This window comes from Gopherus flavomarginatus, chromosome 25 (assembly GCF_025201925.1).
Source record: "Gopherus flavomarginatus isolate rGopFla2 chromosome 25, rGopFla2.mat.asm, whole genome shotgun sequence".
NCBI lineage: Eukaryota > Metazoa > Chordata > Testudines > Testudinidae > Gopherus > Gopherus flavomarginatus.
This window is the reverse complement of record NC_066641.1, coordinates 202,776-220,553: the sequence shown is the minus strand read 5'-3', so window position 1 is coordinate 220,553 and position 17,778 is coordinate 202,776. Positions and strand designations below refer to the sequence as shown.

General features: G+C 49.3%; 1 protein-coding gene across 1 annotated transcript; it reads left to right on the top strand.

Annotated features, from left to right (window-relative positions):
• The first annotated feature begins 418 nt into the window (after positions 1-418).
• LOC127040645 (zinc finger protein 501-like) lies at positions 419-13,472 on the top strand. Its single transcript, XM_050935086.1, has 5 exons — positions 419-426; positions 4,495-4,584; positions 5,247-5,373; positions 11,292-11,405; positions 11,766-13,472. The coding sequence occupies exons 2-5, from the start codon at positions 4,504-4,506 to the stop codon at positions 12,944-12,946; spliced, it is 1,503 nt and encodes a 500-aa protein (XP_050791043.1). The 5' UTR covers positions 419-426; positions 4,495-4,503; the 3' UTR covers positions 12,947-13,472.
• The last annotated feature ends 4,306 nt before the right edge of the window (positions 13,473-17,778 follow it).

Below are 17,778 nucleotides of genomic sequence, written 5' to 3'. Positions count from 1 at the left end.
CGTCCCCCGGGCTCGCTCCGGGACCTGGAGGCTGCAGCTCCGCGGCGGGGGCGGAGCCCGGCCGGGCACGGGGGGGGGGGGTTAATGAGTCCCCGGCACAGACCCCACTGCTCCACCCGGGCTCCCAGCTCACAACGGAGCAGCCGCGCGGCGATCACCCAACAGCTGATCACACTCCGCCCCGCCCCCCGATCTGCGCATGCCCAGAGCCGGGAAACGCAACCCGAACTACATCTCCCAGCCTGCCCCGGGGCCGCTTCCGCCCTCTCCAGCTCAGGTAAGCAAAGCCACTGCTGCCGCCTCCGTGTGAGCCGGGCTCGGGCTGAGCCGCTGCTGCTCCCTGGGTCTGTAAGGGGGCCCGGCCGGCGGGGGGGGCTTCCTCCAGCTGGGCCCCGCCCCCTGGGCAGCCCGGGCCCGGAGCCCCCGGTGAGTGAGAGACCCCGCGGGGGGGCAGGAAAGTGACTCTGCCCCGGGGAGCCTGGGAGAAGCCTCGGAGCTGCCTCGGCCCCAGGAGCTGCACCAGGATCCGCCCCGGCCCCGCTGGGATGGCGGGGCGGAGCCTGGGGCCCGGTGGGGGGAGCGGGGCGGAGCCTGGGGCCCGGCGGGGGGCGGGGCGGTGTATTAAATCGCTCGCCGTAACAATGTGCTGCTCCCCGGGCAGTGCGCATGCTCAGTAACAGCTGCTGAAGCCGCTGCCCTTCCCTCTGCCCGTATCATCCGGAACGTTCCGCTGGGCGCTAGTGACAGGGGCTGGGAGGGGCGATGGGAGCAGCGGGGGTGGCCGGGGGCTGAGCAGGGGGAGGAAATTGACTGGTCGGTGGGGGGGGGGGTCAAGGACCTGGAGGCAGGGTGGGGGGGGGGTAAATGGCAAAATCGGGACTGGGGGGAGGGGGAGTTGAGCTGTGGGGCGGAGGGGGTGAGTCGGGGTTGCACAGGGGGGAAGGTCATTGGGGCGGGAAATTTGAACTATTTCTGTGCAGCCAGGAAATCCCCATGGGGGGGTAAGTTCACTGAATCCTTCCTTGTTTGTGCCACTTCCTCCCACACACAAAGTCTTGTCAAGCTTTTTCCCCCCTTCTCTCGTTATTGTACGTGGCTATGAAATCCAAGGAGATTCCCCGCCAATGATCTGTTCTCTAATCTCCCCCGATAGTGCCCTGCTCTCTCCATACTTCTCAAGGGTCCATTTAAAATCTCTCCGATATGGCAGTTTTTCCCACCCATTTTATTTGCAGTGATTTGTTCTTGTTTAGGTGGGAAATTGTTGCCTGGGTCATTCCCCAGTACATGGTTGTCCCTGGCGTGGGGCTGGGATGAGATGCCCATTCCCTGCCAGGGCGGGGACGCGAAGAGCATGTGTCCCCCATGGAGACTGCCCAGACCCGTTTCCCAAACCCACCCACTGACCCCAAACTACCAACAGTTTCCCCCAGCCCTCAGTTGCCAGTCACTTGCCCATCACCTGCTGCTGCTCCCTTCCTTTGTCCAGGGAGCCTTCCAGCTCCAGCTCGCCCCCCCTTGCCCTCTTAAATCAGCTCCTCAAAGGGCTCCTTGCTGCCCATGTGAATGGTGGCAGTGGGGAACCATCACTTTCTGTTTATGTTTTGGATAGTCTCATAAAATCCAGTCAAACAGTCCCCCTTTCCCTCTAGTTATTTAATAGCAACATAAAATCCCCTCAGATCTTGGTATTTTTCTCTCATGTTATCAATTGCTTACCTTGTGACACGTTTTCTCTGCAAATCTCAAAGACTGATATAAAATATCCTAAACGTTTGCCCTACTTCTCTCTAGTTGTCTATTTCTAATTGAATATGCCTTGAGATTTTTTCCCCTGTCTCTCTAATGATAAAATACAAAGAAAATCTCAGATTTACACCTTTCCTCAGATTCTTGAACATGGATATAAAATGTTTGCAAATGTTGCCCATTTCTGCTCTATTCATTTATCAAATATTGATGTGACATACACTCAGATTTTACCTCATACCAACAACCGATATAAAATCCCTCCGATTTTACACTTTTCTCTCTATAATTGGCAAAAGTGGATCCAAAATGGCTCAGATTTCCACCCTTTCTCTTTCATTTCTGCACATTGATCTCAGAGCTCAGGATTTCCCTCTTTCTATGTCATTATCAAATATCAATAAAAAATCCTCTCGGGTTTGGGACTGTTCCCTGTGTTTCTAAATCCCAGCAACTTCTTCCTTCCAGTGAACCTGTTGCCCTGAATCATTCTCCATCCTGGATGTTGCAGAGGGTTAAATTGCCTAGTGATCATCTTTCCCCTCTCCTTGGAGAATCATTTCTTCCCCCCTTTATCTTTGTTAAAATGTTTGCCAAAGAAAGAGACCAGCCACATATTTAATACACATCAAAGCCAGAAGCCTCTCCCTATTTGGGGATCAGTGGTTCCCAGCTGGTAACAGGAGAGTTGGCTGGACCCTTTTCTTTTCTCCAGCTGTCACAGGATGAGGAGGTCACTCTGAGTGCAGCGTGGGTCCAGAAGTATCCCAAACCCCATGACAAATGGCCTCTGTGAGGAGCTGCTTCCCACATTGCTAAAATGTAGCCACCTTGGGATGGATCCATGGTGACCATTATTTGCTAGTGACAGGGCATGGACATATCTTCTCTTTCTGCTGAAGGGCAGGCGGGGGTCCTAGGCAGGCAGTGGGGAAATCCCAGGCAGGCAGTGAGTTCCCAATTGGGGTCCCCTTGGGGAGGTCCCTGGCTGGTGGGGGCTCTTGGTAGGGGGAAACCTTTGGGATTCCTAGCCTGGCAGTGAAGATCTGGTGGGGGTTCTCTGGCTGGTGGGGCTCTGAAGGGTATCTGGGGTCTCTGGCCAGGGATTCTGGTGGTTGGGTCCCAGGGAATATCTGGTGGAACCCTGGTTGGGGGGTCTGGGTACTGGGGATGTTTGGGGGCCCCTGGATGGAGGCTCTGGGAGCTGCTACTAACCATGTTCCTTCTATCTCATCAGCTTGTGCCAGAATCCTGGCTGCAAGCACTGCCCAGCATTCGCCAGCCAGGCCCAGACACTGTGATAACTTTCTAGCCACTTATCAAACACTGTGAGGTGAAATCACAGATTTTTTTTTCTCCCCTTTTGAAAACTGCAGGAACTTCTGGTTCCACTGGGAAAATTCGTGCCCCTCCCCCACCCCTCCAAGTCCTTGTCCTAGATCTAGGGGGTGAGGGAGGTGGGAAGGGGGTCAGCACTGCCACACAATGGTCTCTTCCACAGCATTCTGGACTCATTCTTTCTGAAATCTGGTTTCATTGAGACCATGATAATCCAGAGTCACTGTATGGAAAGACAAGGAGTGACTCCAGATAGACGGTGGGGCAAATGAGATCAGCAATTCTCCCTGTGAGGAGGGGCTCTCATTAGCTGCTCTCTCCAGAGAGCTAAAGGAGGGAAGGTGCTCAAACGCTCTGTCCCTCTCTGCTCAGGATATTGGGGTTCAGCTTCCTGGGTCAGACGCTGCAGCCTCCATTGTGATCTGGGAGACCAGGCTTAGCAGCTGCTGCTCCCCCAGCGGGGGTTCTGTGCTGAGAAGTGACTTTAATTAAAGCTTCTTCTCTGCCTGGCCCAGATGATGACTTTCTCCAGCTTGTACCAGCCCCTTGGGGCAGACCTGGGCCCTGTTAATACAAATTCTACCATAGACTCCAGGTTAACTGAAAGACCTCTGAGAAAGTGCTGGGGACTAGCAAGAAAGTGACTCTACACAAACAGCCTCTCCTCCCATTAGCAATTGCCAGGAGAAAATCCAGCCATGGAAGAGCAAAGCCCCCTGGAATGGAACTTTCCCAGCCAGAGGGGCAGGGAGAGAGGACAGTGGAAGGAGAGACTGAAAGGGGCAGTGGGAGAAATGAGTCGGTGGGGAGACTTCCAGTGAACAAGAAAAGGATCAGAGGAAAAGCCAGTTCCTCGCTCGATATTCCCCCTGCTGGGGTGTGACTGCCCTGGGCTCAGTGTCCGAGGGAATCCCCCAGAGTAACTCCTTTGGTTCTGCTCTTTTCTAGGCTTGTGTTCAGAGACAAAGGGCAGGTCTAGCCTACCACCGGCTCGGCAGGTGGTGCTCTCCCATCAACTCCAGTACTCCACTGCCTCAAGGGGCGAATGCGGACTCGATGGGTTAGCAGCAGCAGTCGGATGCTGCAGTAAGTCGATCTAAGGAAACCGACTTCAGCTACGCTATTCTCATAGCTGAAGTTGCGTATCTTAGATCAGCCTCCACCTTCAGTGTAGACCAGGGTTTTGTTATGGGATGGAGGGACGGAGAAGAGAGGTTAAAAATATCTCTCTGGGCTTAGCCTGGCAGGAGGGACCAGGATTACACTATAATAAAGAGATCAAGCATTTTCCCAGGATGGCAGAATCTAGGATGTCTGTCTGCAGGGAAAGGGCCTGGGGGAATCGTGATGTGAAACTAACTAAAACCTGTTCTGAAACCTCCACAATTGCCCTTCTCGCCCTGCCAGGCTTGCAGAATGAGGTCCATGTTTCGCTCCAGCTCATTCCATCCTCTCATGGGACATAGGAGAGAAATGGCTGCAGTGGAGCCAGCTCAGGTAGGGATTACTGGGGGGTTGCTGGTGGGTTCCTGCTGGAGGGAGAGGAACAGCAAATACAGCAGAGATGGGAAGGTTTGCATAGTCTGGTTTGGAGGTTGGAGCGGGGCAGGAAATGCACAGGATGGGGAAGGGAGGGGGACAGGTTGTGGAAAACCTGCTGGGAGGAGTTTAATAAATGGCATAGACTCTAGGAACAGACTCATGAGATTAGGAGGTTGAAATGCCCTCAATTCTGGAACAGAAAATAACCCACCTACATGGGGCTAGGAAAACTGACCAGTCTCCCGGTGCTGGAGCCTGACCCGACTCACCACTGGCTGCTGAGAGATATGAAGGGGGCACCCACCAGTCAGATGTAGGGGAGATTCCCCTCCCTTCATATCCAGCTCCTCACAATGAGGAGGGTTGGGCTTCCTACCAGGGAGCTCTCCCTGAACCTTGCTAGGGGCTTCGTCTCCTGTATCAGTCTGTGGCTAGTAGGTATGTGATGGATTTGCTGGGAGAGACAAGGGGCTCTTTGTTCATCCCCTCACCCGTGTTTCCAGGATTCTCTGATTGGGCTGGGGGTGGGACTCTGACTGTCATCCACCAGGGCTTCCATTTGATTGAAAGTGTGAGTGGTACAGTAGGTACTGAGTGTTGGACTCTTGCTCTTTCAGGGGCTGGTGACCTTCGAGGAGGTGGCTGTGTATTTCACCAGGGAAGAGTGGGCTCTGCTGGACCCCACTCAGAGAGCCCTCTACAGAGACGTCATGCAGGAGAACTATGAGAATGTGACCTCGCTGGGTAAGAATTCCCATCCCCTCTGTTTTTGGAAGGGGAAATGAAGAGAGATGGTTCATGCCACCCCCCAATGCCATATCTATTCTGCCCTGTTTCTGCATCACTGCAATATGCCAGCGACACACACACTAACAGAGACCCTTCCCTGCTGCAGAACACTTTTGGAACAGCGCACAGGATCAGTATTACACAGTGTCAAATATGTCGTGTTTGCCCAAGTAAAATTGGGGCTTAGGTCCAGCATAACGTAAGAACATAAGAATGTCCGTACTAGGTCAGAGCAAAGGTCTGTCTGCCCCAGTATCCTGTCCACTGACAGTGGCCAACTCCAGGTGCCCTGGAGTGAGTGAACCCAACAGGCAATCACCAAGTGATCTCTCTCCTGCCATCCATCACCCCCCTCTGACCAACAGAGGCTAAGGACACCATTCCCTACCCGTCCTGGCTAATAGCTATTAATGGAGTTAACCTACATGAATTTTTCCAGTTCTCTTTTAAACCCTGTTTATATTCCTAGCCCTCACAACCTCCTCAGGCAAGTAGTCCCACAGGTTGACTGTGCGTTGTGTGAAGAAATACTTCCTTTTGTTTGTTCTAAACCTGTTTCCTATTAATTTCATTTGGTGATTCCTAGTCCTTGTGTTATAAGGAGTAAATAACACTTATTCACTTTCTCCATGCCAGTCATGATTTTATAGACCTCTCTCATATCCCCCCTTTCTCTTTTCCAAGCTGAGAAGTCCCAGTCTTTTTAATCTCACCTCATACAGAAGTTGTTCCATACCCCTAATCATCTTTTTGTCCTTTTCTGAACCTTTTCCAATTCCAATATATCTTCTTTGAGATGTGGAGACTACATCTGCATGCAGTATTCAAGATGTGGGCGTACCATGGATTCATAGAGAGACAATATGATATTTTCTGTCTTTTATTATCTATCCCTTTCTTAATGATTCCCAACTTTTTGTTTGCTTTTTGACAGCCACTGAACGCTGAGTGAATGTTTTCAGAGAACTATCCACAGTGACTCCAAGATCTCTCTTCAGTGGAAACAGATAATTTAGACCCCATCATTTTATATGTATAATTGAGATGGTTTTCCAATGGGCTGCACTATGTGCTATCCTGACATCTAGTACTGCTGAGATCCTACATTCAGTAATATCCCTGCCCTTCCTGTTCCCTTTCTCTACTGAGCCCCACCAGCCCGTGGTTACTGTTCCCAGCTTTCCCAGGACTCTCTCATTGTCTCTGGACCTCTGTCAGCAAGAAGCAGAGCCAGGGAGACTTGCCCTCTCTCTGGAGTCTTGGATTTCTGGGACATGGATTTACTTTCTGTGTTTTAGGAGCCTCTTTGAAATTGAGTGTCTGTGACATTAACTACAATGCAGTCTGGACTGTTGGACAGCTGTGTCCCCTTGGTTCCCCTGGCTGAGGTGCCTTTTACACTGCTCTACTGTGAGAGCAGCCGCTCCTGGGCAGTTAACACACAGTGTCCAGCATGTAAAACTTGCTCCTAGTTTCACTGTATTGGGTGCTACTAGTCAGTGACTCCCGAATTACAGTACCGCACCTGAGAACCCCAGAAAATTCTCCGGTCCTAGACTTCCCCCAGAAATGTGCATCTTGTCCTGTCCAGCACACTACTGAACAATGCAAGCTCATATGAAATCTGTCATTTCATCAGTGGAAAATGACTGCACCAGCCTTGTTATCCCAAATGGAGTTTCCAACACACTTGAATCCAGACACACTGGTTAGGTAAAACAATAAAACAAAATTAACTGCTGGAAAAAAAATCTTTTCAGTGACTGGGTAATGAGGCATAAAAGTCAGAATTGTTTACAAAAAAAATGCAAGAGAAAACACAAACCAACGTCCAAGTTAACAAGCTAAAAGAGATTCAAAGCAAATGTTTCTCTCACCATGTGCTGAGACAGGCTGTCTTTCCTTTCAGCCAGGACTCCCCCTAACCTGCCCCTGCTGCCCAAGTTCAGTTCTTCAGGATTTGTCATAGGCAGAGGGAAAGAGGGGAGAGAGACTTTCCTCACCTCTTTTTATAATTCAGTCCTTTCTGTTAGAAACAGCTTCAGTTCTCAGCTGAGTGATGGTGCCAGGCTGTTTGTTGTAGATATGAGTTTCATGTGATAGAATGTAAATGTCTTCTTCACACTTTCCCCGTGCAGGAGAATGGCTGTTTGACCAGCTGTTTGCCTTGTTGTCCCTAAGGAACTGGTCTGTGGGTGTTCCCCAGAACTGTAACTTTTTGTAATATCATACAGGAAAATCTCATAACTTTACATGCAGTGTTGTTACACATTTTAACAGGAGGATAATATTCAGTAGATTATGCAATTTCAAGTGATACTTTACAAACAGTACTGTGTACAGAATTGATCATAATTTTCCAGAAGAGTGAACATAGGATTACAGACTGACACAGGGCCTGTCTGTGTGTGTTCCCAGCAGATATGTGGCTATTTAAGTCCCTCCTAAGCAGAGTGTTCTGCATCTTCAAGGACCTGGGCAGCTGGTTCTGGGAATTCACTGGTTTACTAAGTGTGACACTGTCTGGAATTGTGAGACACTTTATATTATTATTACTTACCACTATGATAAAATTGCAATGAATTGTGCTAGATATGCCATGTTAGGTGTCAGGGAAAATGTTATAATTTTCCAAGTATGATCATTTTGGGCTTGGCTACACTTGAAACTCCAAAGCGCTGCCGCAGGAGTGCTCCCGTGGCAGGGCTTTGAAGTGCGAGTGCGATCGCAGCACCAGCGCGGGGAGAGAGCTCTCCCAGCGCTGCAGGTACTCCACCTCCCCATGAGGATTAGCTTGCAGCGCTGGGAGCCACGCTCCCAGCACTGGGGCTCTGTTTACACTGGCACTTTGCAGCGCTGTAACTTGCTGCGCTCAGGGGTGTGTTTTTTCACACCCCTGAGCGAGAAAGTTGTAGCGCTGTAAAGCGCTAGTGTAGCCAAGGCCTTTGTTTGTTTGTATCACCTTTGTAGTGTGAGATGTAGATACATAGGGTATATCTGTATTCCGGACTGTGTTTCTGGGTGCCACCCCAGACATATTGGCATCAGCATTGCCTACCCTGTTTGATGGCCCATCCAGGATCATCAGCTGTACAATGAATCCATGGAAAGGATCAAGGGGATATACCTATTGAGTCAGCAAAACATGCAGGGATATGCCTGTGTACTGAGAACTCCAAGGCTTTTCCATGCCCTGTGCTGTGAAGCTTGTGTTTGGGACACAGGAAGTACAAGCCACATGGCAAAAGGAATATAAAAGGCAGCTGCATCATCTGCATTTTGTCTTGAATCCCTCTTCCTACCTCTGGAGCCACTTCTCTACAAACCGACATAGGCCCCGACTCTGTGGGTGCTGTGCACCCACCGGGGAGCTCAGCTGTTGGCAACGCCAATCAGCTATTTAGCATGCTCAGCAGCCCTCAGCAGCTCTTTGGCTGGCTGTGGCCAATCAGCGGTTTGGTGCCAATGCCTGCCTATCAGCTGTTTTCCCTGCAGCTGCTGTAGTTCCCAGCTCAACTGCAGGCATGTGTGAGTCCTTTTAATTTTCAGGGCTTGGCAGCTTCTGGGCTGGGGATGGGGTGGGCAGCGTCTCGGCAGAGGGCTGGAGGGAGACGGCTGGGCAGCTTCTCGGCTTGCCTCAGGGGGCTGATGGGGGCAGTACGGGCTGGGGGGGAGTTTCTCAAGGACTGAGCCAGCCATTCTCAGCCCACCCTGGTGTCTCCCCCAGGACCTGTACTCCCCTCCAGCCAGCAGAAACCACCGGGGGCCTCCTTAGTGCTGGGCAGGGGGACAAACCAGAAGACATTGCTCCTTTAAGAAAAGTTTGCCCTGGTGTCTGATGAGTGAACTTGGCCTGAGGCCAGCTGCTTGCACCCTCCCTGTGCTCCAGCCAGCCAGCCAGTTGGGTGCACCGAGCCATGGTCAAAGGTGAGAGGGGCTTCACTGCAGCCCTAGCCCCAGGTGCAAATGAGCAGCCCCCCTTCCCAGCCTGGACCCTGCCTGTGCCCAGACTCTTCCCATGTGGGCTCTGGGAGCTCTCAACCCCTACGGTTCTGACCCAGGTCCCAGGGCTCTGCATCCATTCCCCCATGTGTGGGGGGACAAGAGGGGCTAGCACACCACCAGTGCTTGTAGCCATATCCTCCCTGTGGGCTCTTCTCCATGGCCAGCTCTCATGCCTGGGAAAGTAACGCTTGCTCCCCTCAAAACTGTCTTCCCCCTCTCCTGCCCAGATCAAGCTTGGCTGAGGGGCTTTTCCTCCCTGAGAGGAAGTTTATCCCTCCCCGCGCCGATCAGCATCTGCGTCAGGAAAGATTGACTTCCTTCCCCTGGATCCATCCACCCCCCCATCTCCTCTTCCCTGGGAGCTGCATTCCTTTTGCTGCATTCACCCCTGTGTATGAGCTTCAAGTCAGGAGACACTGCCCTGCTTCACCTTGGGACGCCTGAGCTTTTCTGGCTTTGGGGTGCTGGGCTGCTGCAGCCCAGGGGAGGAAGCAACCCCTCCCTCCGCACCTTTGGCCGTGATCCTAGTGGGGCTCCCTGCCCACAAAAGTTGCAGAGTGGGTGAGGGAGTCAGCGAGTGAGCTTCGAAGTGGGGGTGGGCTGCAGCCTTCGGGACTGAGAGGAGCTGGAGTAACACAGCAGCCATAAAGCAGGATGAATAAATGGACCATGTCTATGCTGGGCTGTTGAATTCAATTTCTCTCTCTGGCTCAGGGTGGGCAGCTTCTGGGCTGGCCACAGTGGGTGGGGCTTGGGGGAAGATAGAACTGCTTTGAGTGCGTGGGTGGGAGCGGGCACTAAACAAAGGCACCAGGAGGTGAGGAGCAGAAAGAGAGAGAGATGGGAAATGGGACCCAGGTAGAGAACAAGAACTGGGAAACATCAGGAAGGGGAGATACCAGTTATAGACACACTTTCAATGAGTACACTGAAAGTGTATAAATATGCTGAAAATAGTCTCCCCTCAAAACTGGCAGAACACTCCTCCAGCACAAGAACCCTCGCCCTTAAGGCAGGAGGGAGTGGAAAGGAGTGAGCGGTAGGTAGGAGGCATTTAGGGCAGGGGGTCGGTAAGGAGGCAGCATTCAGGAGAATCTAGGGGGATGGGGTAGGAAGAAGTACAGTGGGGGCAGGGCTTTGGAGAAGGGGGTGGAGCCAGGATGGGGCACCCACTGGCAAAACCAAAAGTCAGCACCTATGCAAACTGAAGCCTTGAACAAAGGACTGAATGACCCATCCAAGCTGTGGCTGTGTTCCAAACAGACTTTCAAGCCGGCAGCTTAGAAATGCTGCTAAGAACCTGATATATAGATTTCTGAATGTTTCTGACTGTCTTCCCATTTAACAACTTTCTTTCTCTTTCTGGTTTTCTTTCTCTTTCTTATCTAAACTTTTAGTTTAGATGCTAAAGTATTGTCTGGCATCATGGTATTTTCAGTAAGATCCAAACCCATGCTGACTTGGTAATGTGGCTGACCCTTTGGGGTCAAAAGAACATTTTGTATATGTGCGCAGAGTTTTTAAATAACCTCTCACTGTACCAGACCTAGGTGCTGACTGGGAGTCAGAGAAGTGCAATGCAATAAAGGGGGCAGTGTGATTTCTTTTTTCAGCTTCTCAATAACCCGTGTGGGTGATCAGAAACACAGTTTGTTTCTGGTCAGTGAGTTTAACTTCAGTGTTAACCACCAGTTTTGGGAGCGTCTGCTCTCCCTTTTTCAACCTGCCCTGACCTTGGCATTTTCAGTGAGGACTGCCCCAGGCACACTAAGTCACACTAAGCACTGAAGATAAATTAATAGAATGTTTTTTATGACCAAGTCTTAAGAAATCCACTGAACTCCTTTTGTTTTCTTTTATCTGAGCAGGGTTTCCAGTTTCCCAACCTGATGTGATCTCCCAGCTGGAACAAGGGGAAAAGTCATGGGTCCTAGACCTCCAGGGTTCAGAGGAAAGAGAGATCCTGAGAATTCCCTGCACAGGTGAGGAAACATTAAACCAACTCAGAATCTGTAAGTGCCTGAAGGAAACATCTGGAATGCCGTACAAGCCCTTGGGATGTCTCTCAGTTTATTATTGTCCCTAGCAGGAGTCATATCCTCAGGGTAAATATAGTTCATGGCTTCCTGTAGATCCTAGCAGACACCAGGCAGTAGCTTCCTCCATTCCCCTTGCAAATTTGAATGGGATGAGAAGGCTGAATTGATCCCCTCCTCTCTCCTATTTGGGGGAAGAGTTTGGAGGTGTTGAGTTCTTGATTTTTATTTGACCTTCCTCCAGCACTTGTTTTGGTTTGGTCATCCCTTTTCTATCCCTGTCTGAGGTTTCTGTCTCTATCACAGCAGGTGATGCAATAGTATGTGAGAAAGAGGAGCAGAATTCTCAGCAGGAAAATGTTGAGCAAGTGGATAAACACAGCGAATTATCGCAAAGATCAAAAAGAAAAGTGTTGAAGAGTCAAGAGCAGGGAAAATCATGCGAGACTCAGCACACACCAGAAAGAGAGCAGGGAAACCAGCCAGGAGAGAAAATGGGTAAATTTATTTCCTGTCAGGGAACTCAGAAGAGCATCAAGGAAACCACAACACAGCAGGAAATCCTCATAGGAAAGAGGGAAAATACATGCAGTGAGTGTGGGAAAAACTTCACTCGAAGATCAACCCTTTCTGTTCATCAGAGAATCCACACAGGGGAGCGGCCCTATAAATGCCATGAATGTGGAAAATGCTTCACTCGAAGATCAGCCCTTTGTGATCATCAGAGAATCCACACAGGGGAGAGGCCCTATGAATGCAGTGAGTGTGGGAAAACCTTCACTCGCAGCTCACACCTTATTGCCCATCAAAGAATCCACACAGGGGAGCGGCCCTATAAATGCCATGAGTGTGGGAAAACCTTCTATTGCCACTCAAACCTTATTGCCCATCAAAAAATCCACACAGGGGAGTGGCCCTGTAAATGCAATGAGTGTGGGAAATACTTCACTGAGAGCTCAGCCCTTTCTGCACATCAGAGAATCCACATGGGGAAGACGCCCTTTGAATGCCTTGAGTGTGGGAAAACCTTCAGTCGCAGCTCGCATCTTATTAGACATCAGACAGTCCACACAGGGGAGAGGCCCTATGAATGCAGTGAGTGTGGGAAAACCTTCAGTCGCAGCTCGCACCTTATTAGACATCAGACAGTCCACACAGGAGAGAGACCCTATGAATGCAGTGAGTGTGGGAAAACCTTCAGTTTCAGCTCGCACCTTATTAGACATCAGACAGTCCACACGTGGGAGAGCCCCTATGAATGCAATGAGTGTGGGAAAACCTTCAATCGCAGCTCGCACCTTGTTAGGCATCAGAGATTCCACACAGGGGAGAGCCCCTTTGAATGCAGTGAGTGTGGGAAAACCTTCAGTTGCAGCTGGAACCTTATTAGGCATCAGAAAATCCACACAAGTGAGAGAACCTGTGAAAGCAGTGAGTGTGGGAAAACCTTAGGGCCCAAAGAAATTTTGTCCAGCTCCACTTCCTAGTTCAGTGTGTCTCATTACCGTTCCAGAAGATACCAGGGTTAGATTGAGAACAATCATTCTTCACCGTTTGGATCCAAAGAGAGAGTGCTTCATAGGACAGTCCTTCTCCGTAGATCCCAAACTGGCTGCCTGAGTAGGTAACAAGGACTTTCAGGCTGTAGAAGTGATGGTAACCAATGAGGATGTGTCAAGCTCCAATTTCAGATTTCTGGATACTCACATGTTGAGTCCTGATTCTAAGGTTTTGTGTCTGACTCTCTGGCTACAGAATAAAGCTGATGTTGGTGCTGCTGTAGCACTGCTGTTACAGATGCTCTCCACCAATGGGAGAAATCTCTTCCCTAGGACTTTATTAGTCCATCCCCCACAAGCGGCGGTGGCTATGTCGGCAGGCAAAGCTCTCCTGCTGATGTAGTGTTATTTCACAGGGGAGGAGGGTTGTGTAACTACATTTCTCACCAGTGTGTATTTTTCACACCCCTGAGCAATATAGTTACACCAGTAAATGTCTTTAGTGTAGATTAGACCCTAGTTTTCTCATTTTATGTATTTACATCACTTCTCCTCTACCACCTCCTACTTTGAAAGATTAAAAAGTGTGACAAGAGAGGTGTTTTTCCCCATGATGCAAACATTCCCATATAGGAAACCCCTTTCCACCAACATACATGGCAAAAGAGCCAGAGATATATGAACTCACATGTAGCGTAAGGAGTTCTGGTAGAAAATCGTCCTCCAAAGGTTGGGGTGGGAGAATGTGTGTAAGAAAGAGTATAAGAGAATATTGGCCCAGTATAGATTTAAATTTTTTGTATTTCAGATAGATCTTATTTTGCGTAGCTTCAAAGTTAATTTCTATTAAAAGGAAAACTACTCGAGGAGACAAGTTGTATAACTTTTTACCCACTTAACCTGTAAGGGTCACTGAGTTCCCCACTTCTCTAATTTGCAAAGGAAAGGCCTGACGTCTGTCATACGATGTGTCTAACAGGTAGGAAAGCTGTAATCGTCAACCATCAATATCAAGGAAAAGGCTGGACTCCACTGCTTTTCATGTCTAAAAGCCGGCTAGAGGCTGATCTACAATGAAAAGCTATGTTGACATAGCCACATCTCTCAGGGGTGTGAAAAATCTACTCCACAGAGAAGTAGTTAAGGTGAGCCCCAGTGTAGACAGGGTTGGATTGGGTTGTCAGAAAAATACTTCCAGTGTTTGAAGTGTAGACATAGCCTTAGGGCTGGTCTACAGTACACGGTTTTTTCAGAATTAGCCGAGTTAATTCAAAATAAAACTGATTCCATCCACATGCCCAAATCTTTTTTTTTTTTTTTTTCAATTGAAAGGGCTCTTTAATCTGGTTTCTGTAGTCCACCTCAGCAAGTAGAGTAGTGCTAAAATTGAGACTGCAGTTCTGGATTAGAGGTACTGTGGACACAATTTGACATTATTGGCATCCGGGAGCTATCCCAGAATGCTTCCTTGTGACCACTCTGGACAACACTCTCAACTCTGATGCACTTGCCAGATAGGCAGTAAAAGCCCCGGGAACTTTTGAATTTCATTTCCTGTTTGGCCACTGTGGTGAGCTCATCAGCACAGGTGACCATCAGGACAGTCCACCATCACAGGCGACCATGCAGAGTCCATCATCATGAGGGACCACTCAGTCCTGGATTCACAGATGAGCTCCAGCATGGTCTGAACGGGAGGTACTGGATCTCATCACACGTTGGGGAGACGAATCTGTTATGGGAGAACTACGTTCCAAAAAAAGAAACACCAATACACGTCTAACGCTGACCTCGGGAGCCAAAAAATCTTACTGTGTTATAGGTGAAACCGCGTTATATTGAACTTGCTTTGATCCACCAGAATGTGCAGCCCCCCAACCCCACCCACCAATCCGCGGAGCCCTACTTTACTGCGTTATATCCAAATTCATGTTATATTGGGTTGCATTTTACTGGGTAGAGGTATATGTATGCTAAAGTCTCCAGGGCCATGTCGGAAAGAGACTACTCCAGGGACACAGAGCAGTGTCATGTAAAAATCAAGGAGCTCAAGCAAGCATGTCAAAAAGCTAGGGAGGCGAATGGGCTTTCTGGGTCACACCCCCATACATGCTGCTTTTACCGTGAACAGCATGCAATTATGGGGGGTGATGCCACCACTACCCCACCATTGTCCATGGACACGTGCAAGTTGGGAGTTGCACAGAGGGAGAATGACTTTTTGGAGGCTGAAGAGGAGAAGGAGGAGGACAGCGCACAGGTGACAAGTGGGGAATCCGTTTTCCCCCATCAAGGTTCCCTCCCCACTCTGAATTTTAGGGTACAGATGTGGGGACCTGAATTAAAGACCCCCTAAGTTTATTTACCAGCTTAGGTTAACACCAAGTGTATTCCAAATCTTAGGGGAGAGCCACTTGGAACTCTGCCTTTCCCCAAATATCTCCCAAGCCCCTAACCCGTCCTTTCCTGGACAGCCTTGAGACTGTAAAAGCAGCAAAGAATCCTGTGGCACCTTATAGACTAACAGACGTTTTGGAGCATGAGCTTTCGTGGGTGAATACCCACTTCCTCAGATTACATGCATCTGAGGAAGTGGGTATTCACCCACGAAAGCTCATGCTCCAAAACGTCTGTTAGTCTATAAGGTGCCACAGGATTCTTTGCTGCTTTTACAGATCCAGACTAACACGGCTACCCTCTGATACTTGAGCCTTGAGACTAATTCCCCCCCCTAAGTCCCTACACCCCTTTTCCTGGGTAGGCTTGAGAGTATATTCTCACCAATTAGTCCTGGCAAACCTGGTGGCTGAACTTTGTGATTTTGTCCTCACCCATAACTATTTCACATTTGGGGACAATGTGTACCTTCAAGTCAGCGGCACTGCTATGGGTACTCACATGGCCCCACAGTATGCCAACATTTTTATGGCTGACTTAGAACAACGCTTACTCGTCTCTCGTCCCCTAACGCCCCTACTCTACTTGCGCTACACTGATGACATCTTCATCATGTGGACCCATGGAAGAGAAGCCCTTGAGGAATTCCACCAGGATTTCAACAATTTCCATCCCACCGTCAACCTCAGCCTGGACCAATCCACACAAGAGTAGTATCAACAGGAAAGGGAGGAGGGAAGCTGAGAGACTCCATGCGCTGCAGCTTACTGTGAATGGAGAGCTGGCTGCTAGAAGGGGGTGGCGGTGTGAATGGGGAACAAGTGTGCCGAAAGAGTAGAAAGCTTTGCGCCAGGTAGCACCCTCAGAAGACTTCCCCAGACTGGCTTAGGGATGCCTGTGTGACTTCTCCTGCCAGCCCCCAAAGAAGGAACTGGGTGGACTAAATGGACAGTGCCCCTCTCTTTCTGAAGCCTAGCAAGGGAGGTACGTGAATCCCACCAGAAGTTAAAATGTTAAGTAAGAGAGGGGAGGCTCTATTAGAGGACCTGGGCAGCTTCAGATACAGTACAGGAGGATTTTCACTTCTGAGCCATGAAAATAGAAATTTACTTTTCTTTTCCAGATTTATCTAATATTCAGAAAGGGAATCTAGCACCTGCCTTCCAGATTTGAATATCCTCAACATTAAGGAGTGCTCAAGCTCAATTTGGGCAACTGTTACTTCATTTCTCCCAAATCAAATATGCTGACCCACTGTCATTTGCTGTATAAAAAGTAGGATACAATTGAGCGACAAATGCTGGGGTCTTCCCAGTGCTAACTAGGGCTGGAATTGCTATTTTCAACAGCCATTACCATTTTTATTTTTTTATTTTTTTTAGTTTTGTTTGTTTAAAGGAAGTGATATTGCACTGGCAAATTCCCCATAGAAACAAAAAATGGAACAAAAGAATAACAGAGGCACCTCAACTTTTCCTCATTTATGTAGGACAGTCTTATAAGACAGATCCAAACATCTTCCAATCACACAAGCTGAAAATTGTTCCACTTTACTGCAGTCCTGTATGTGTTCTGTGCACATCCACAATTCCTGCTGAATTCAGAAGTGCCCTGCTTTTGTGATGATACCACCTGATATGTTCAGCCTTTGTAATCAAAGCAGGTTCACATTTAGTAATTGGGTGGGAAGCCTCTCAGAAAGCGTTAGGTGCTGTAGGAGGTGTTGCTTGTTCACTAGGTGATGTGAGACCTTCCTGTTATGCTAGTAAACCAATGCCGCACAGAATGTACTTTGCTCCTAGAGTCTAGAATGGGGCCTTTGCTTCTATACACAGCCCATTAAAGACAATGAAAAGACTCCCACTCACTTCAACAGGCTTTGGACAGAACTGGTTATACTCAGGGTAACTCCACTGTCTTCACAGGGTTCTGGTCCCACAGCGGATGGAGGGCTTGTGAGCTTGTTGAAGAGCTGCTGCTCAGGGATGGGAACCTCCTGGCACCCCAGCTTCCAAAATGATTCAGGCTGCACTTTCTGCATGACTATGTGCTAGCTGAGGGGTGCGTGGGAATTGGTGGCCTCTGCTGCAGGTGATGGGCATCTCAGGTACTTAAAGCCATGTCCTAGAGGAGGGAAGTGCCTAACTGCAGAGTCTGCAGCTGCCTAGGGCCAGGGCTGAGGATTTAGAGTCCCTAGTGCTGCCAATGCAAGGTTCAAGCATGCTCAGCCTTGGAATTGCCACCCCCTCCTGCGGCTAGTAGCTGCAGCTGTCTAAGGCTGGCCTTGTTGTCCCACAAACTTACACAGGATCGTTTTAGGGGTTAAAACAAAGATGCCACATTTATTATTAATTCGTAACTATTAGCAAATACCCTAATGCTTATACACATACACTCACACACACCAAAATGTTCTACAGCTG

What these genes read in the sequence shown, in the direction of transcription:
- LOC127040645 (XM_050935086.1), top strand. Translation starts at nt 4,504, where the DNA reads ATGAGGTCCATGTTTCGCTCCAGCTCATTCCATCCTCTCATGGGACAT. An exon ending in TGAGAATGTGACCTCGCTGG is followed by an intron (nt 5,374 to 11,291) that starts GTAAGAATTCCC and finishes TTATCTGAGCAG; the next exon opens with GGTTTCCAGTTTCCCAACCT. An exon ending in CCTGAGAATTCCCTGCACAG is followed by an intron (nt 11,406 to 11,765) that starts GTGAGGAAACAT and finishes TCTCTATCACAG; the next exon opens with CAGGTGATGCAATAGTATGT.